Here is a 4,372-nt window from a genome sequence, read left to right as displayed (position 1 = left end):
GCATGCTGGGTGGAGCTAACCCCCATCTCCCTGCTCCCACGTCCCTTGTCACTCCCAACGCCTTCCTGCCCCCGACCCACACCCTTGAAAGAATCAAAGAAATTCATGGAAATTCTGTATCATTTTCCCCCTTTCAAAGTTCTACCCCAAATTTCATGTCCAGGGGTCTACTCCTCCAGGATACCTCACTGACCCCAACACCCAAGCCCAGGCCACTCTCCTGTTCCCCATGCCCCCTCTGCTTCCTTCTGCCAAAACAAATACAACAATGTGTGGGGATTTCTGCTGCTTGGGTTTGCAGCTGGCAAGGACTTTGTCTCTTGTCTCTGCATCTGCAACATCCAACCCCGTCTCAGGGAAACATCTTCGGAGTGACCCTGGACTTCTCATTGCCACCTTCAAGTGTATGCAGAGCCTGAGTATGCTTTAACTCCAGCACTCCCGCCCCCCTAGTCTGGCCCCCTCATCCCTCAAATGGGCTGGGGCTGCATTTCCAGGGTGATCGCCGTGAGCTACACGTGATCACTGGCCTTGTGAACAGTGACTGTCAGCATGAGGGTGGATTTCAGAGTCTTAGAAAAAAGGGAAAGAATGCAAAATATCTCAATAATAACCTCTATACTTCTGGGGTGCCTGGGTGGCTCAGTCAGTTAAGCGTCTGACTCTTAATCCCATGATCTCTGGGTTGTGATCTCTGGGTCGTGAGATCGAGCCCTGCATTGGGCTCTGAACTGAGCAGGGACGGGGGAAGGGGTCTGCTTGAGATTCTCTCCCTCTGTCCCTTCCTCTGCCTCTCTCCTTCCTTCTTTAGCTTACTTCATACCACTTACCACTGTCTCCCCCACTCATAGGATGTGCTTTTATTTGTCTATTTGTTTGTCTGTCTGTCCGTCTGTCTGCTTGTTTGTCTGCTCTCCTCCCCAGCTGGACAGGGTTTTGTCTTCGGTCTCTGGCTATCACAGACATTCAGGGAATATTTGTTGAACAAACGAAAGAAGGAGCCAAACAGTGGACGTTTAATAGCTGGTGATAAACGAACAAACAGACAGGGCTTCCCAAGGCTCTAAACGAGGTCTGTCAGACTCTCGGGGGTGAGGTATCCTCCAGTTTGGGGACCGCGGACGTAGAAAGAAAGAAAGTGCACACTACTGAAAACTTTTTGAGAATACGTTTATTAACTCTCCCTTTCCACGTGCAGGGCTGGGCTGCAGTGACTACAAGGAACGGTTTTCTTGGGGACTCTGCCAGAGAAAAGCCCGTGAGAGCTTCCTATTCCTTGTGCATATCCTCGTGGGCAGTAATTAGCACACGGGCCAGGAGGGATACGAATTCGGGGAAGCTGACCTCTCCATCTTTATCAGCATCCAGCTCTTGGAATGTCTGGTCGATGGTAGCTTGATCTTTGGTGTTCTAGAAGGGGCATGAGAGACAGGTGAAATGCCAATTGAGTATTACCCCCATCTTAAAAGACCACCAGAGACGTGAGTCAAAGCTAATCAGCAAGGGTCGTTTATTGCAGGTTCGAAACTGGACCTCTGCGCCGCTCGTTGCCGATAACGCCGAGAGGTCCAGAGCTGGGTTGGTGCAGGGTTTTTATAGACAGGTACAAACAAGTTTCGGGTGGGGCTGAGCTGATTGATTGACAGTTTGAACAGGTATACTTGGCGTCAGTGAATTGGGTCAGGGGACCCCGTGGGAAAGCAGACAAAGCAATCTTACAGAAGCAGAACTGGCCGGTTAGCCCACGCATGCGGGGGGGGGGGGGTGGGGGGGGTGGGGGGTGGGAGCAAGCACTATCAGGATATTGAAGGCCTGGTTACTATCAAGACAATTGGGAGTCTCCTGGTGGAATGTTACATTCCTGCTATCAAGCATCCCTGTTAATGAGATTTAAGTTTAGAAGAAATTTAACTTTATTTACTTTTCCTTCTACCTCTGCCTCCTTTGGTTCTTTATGGAGGGGAGGGTGACATTAGGGCTATTGATAAGGTAACTTCTTTGTTGTAAATCTCAAGGACATTTGCAAACCAAGGGAGACTCCTGTCTTGCAGGATTGTGATCTCAGCAAGTTAACTATTTATCATTTTATGGCAGTCGGGGGTGCCTGAGGAATGCTACACATATGAAGGGGAGCGGGTGAAGGGGGGGGTGCAAGGCGCCAGCTTTTGCTTTGTCCTCAGCCAGCCTCCTGCTCCTTCACAGGGAGCTCAGACTCTTCCTCCCCTTTCTCCAGGCCTCTCGCCCCTCAGAGCTGGGCTCAGGGAGGCCCAGGGATGATTAACTCATTCGCCAAAACTGCGCTGGAAAACCCAATGTGACAAAACAGAAAGGGAGGGACGCAGCTGTCATGAGCTAACCCTCGAGCCACACAGGTCTCAGCCGGGTCCCTGCAGCTCACCAGTCCCCCCAGGTGAGTGAGCCATCCCAGAGGGAGAGGTGAAGAGAGCCTGAGGTGACAGAGTGAGTTCTGGAGAGAAGAAGGTGCACACGCGTGCACGTGTGCACGCACGCGCACACACACACAGTCCCACAGCTCAGGAGAGCGCCCTCAGGCCAACCCCAGCCCAGGCCTTCAACGAGTGAGTTCGGGTGTGAGGGACATCACCTACCTTGAGGGCATTTGGAAGTTCTCTTGTGATCAGCTGCTTCATCTCACCCTTGGAAAGCTTGTCAGGGTCGTCCCTCCGGACTGAGAACTGGTGGAACACGTTGATGATCCCCTCCATGTGGTCCTCCAGCTTAGTCATCTTCTCAACCTTCAGAAGACACAGGAGGTCCAGGGCGGGTCCAATCCCACCTGCCCCCCAGTCCCCTCTCTCCTCTTGTTCCGGTTCAGACGAGGGATGACTCCCCCGCCTCTGCTTGGTGTTCTCTCTGCACCCTTTGGTCTGCTGTGAATTTTTCATTTGTAGTTAGACTTCAGTTTAAAGTCTAAAAGAATCAGCCCCCATGGCCACAGTGTCCCGTGTCCCCCTGTCTCCTAGGGAGTGTCACTCAGGGTGCTGTTCACTCAAGCACACGCAGGAAGGGTTTGGGGGCTGGCCAGGCTCTTCCCTCTCCCCAGATGACGGCACTTCAGCCCCAGGTCTCCTGCGGACATTTACCAGCCTCTTCCACCTTCACAACCCCAGGTCCTGAGCCTGGCTCTACCTGGTGCACCAAGGACTGGTCTCCTTGAGGCCAAAATGCCGTCAGTCCGGAGGTGCTCTGGCAAGTAGAACGTTGTGACTTCCAACAGCCTGTGGTCACCACCTGCAGTCACGGCCCTATGAACCCCCCATAGCCAGGGACAGGACACTCACCTTCAGCGTGCTGGAGAGTGGCAGTGCAGCAAGCAGTCAGTGCTGGTGAGGAGTACGGGGCCCGGAGGCTTTTATAAGGCACCGCAGGCTTCACCTTCAACATGGAGTGAAGAAATCTCTCTGATTCATCTTGCAATTGCTAGACAATGCTTTGTTGCTCAACGGAAGCTCCAAACCTGTGGCTTTGACTGGAACGTGAGCCCTCCAGATGGCTCCCATGGCACACGCCACCCACCCCTGCTCAGCCTGACACAGACCCCCAATCTCACCACCCCGCCCAAAGGGCCCTCAGCTCTGGGACGGGACCCCGCCTTCAGGTTCACCTCTGTCCCCTGTGTTAAACTGTGGCCTTTTACTGGGAAACCCTAGTAACAGGAATCCTAGGAACAGGTTTTGCTGTCTGGATGGCACATACCGGGAAAGGGAAGGACCGGGGAGAGGCGTTTGCTGAGTGTCTATTACAACAAAAACAATAATGATAATAAAAGCCATCAAAGTGGACGTGCACTCCCGGAACAGGGAAAGGGCACTCAGTTAGTAATAAGGTATCAAGAAAGGTTCATCACTTGTAACAAATGCATCATATAAAGACGAGATGTTAATCATGGAGAGACTGACTGTGTACAGGTATTTAGGAACTGTCTACAGTGTCTTATCCACTCTTCCATAAATCAAAAACTGTTCTAAAAACTTGAGTCTCTGTGTTTTGAAAAGTGAGTCCATACTGGGCTCTCCAGACGCTGCTTCATACAAACCGTCACTTGATCCTCTGAACAGTGCTGTGGGACGAGAGCCCATTACACAGATGAAGAAAATGAGTTTGGAGGAGTAAGGTATCAAACCCAAATTTGTCTGCTTTCAAAACATTTGTCATTGATGTCGTGTTTTCCCTAAATCAGAATAGGGTTTGTTTGGGGTTTATTTTGGTTTTGTTTTTGTTTTGTTTTGGGGTTTTTTGGTTATCAAAATATAAAACATGCTCATACATTTTGTAAAAATTATAATTTGGGGCAGATTTAGACACTCTTCTATAAGACTCTGATTTCCCTTCCAGTTTTTTGCCTAATACA

General features: G+C 50.9%; 1 protein-coding gene across 2 annotated transcripts; it reads right to left on the bottom strand.

Moving 5' to 3' along the window:
* Nucleotides 1-1,153: 1,153 nt before the first annotated feature.
* Nucleotides 1,154-3,724, bottom strand: S100A12 (S100 calcium binding protein A12). 2 transcript variants are annotated; one of them, XM_082703857.1, is made up of 4 exons: nucleotides 3,626-3,724; nucleotides 3,303-3,396; nucleotides 2,610-2,756; nucleotides 1,154-1,410 (listed from the first exon to the last, which is right to left on the bottom strand). In XM_082703857.1, the coding sequence occupies exons 3-4, from the start codon at nucleotides 2,745-2,747 to the stop codon at nucleotides 1,270-1,272; spliced, it is 279 nt and encodes a 92-aa protein (XP_082559983.1). In that variant the 5' UTR covers nucleotides 2,748-2,756; nucleotides 3,303-3,396; nucleotides 3,626-3,724; the 3' UTR covers nucleotides 1,154-1,269. The 2 variants fall into 2 exon arrangements, with proteins under 2 accessions (XP_082559983.1, XP_082559984.1); XM_082703858.1 differs by lacking the exon at nucleotides 3,626-3,724 and adding an exon at nucleotides 3,105-3,207 and having other exon boundaries at nucleotides 3,303-3,344.
* Nucleotides 3,725-4,372: the final 648 nt, after the last annotated feature.

This window comes from Mustela nivalis, assembly GCF_964662115.1.
Source record: "Mustela nivalis genome assembly, chromosome: 16".
Lineage (NCBI taxonomy): Eukaryota > Metazoa > Chordata > Mammalia > Carnivora > Mustelidae > Mustela > Mustela nivalis.
Note: the sequence above shows the minus strand (reverse complement) of the source record. Positions and strands in the feature narration are given on the sequence as shown.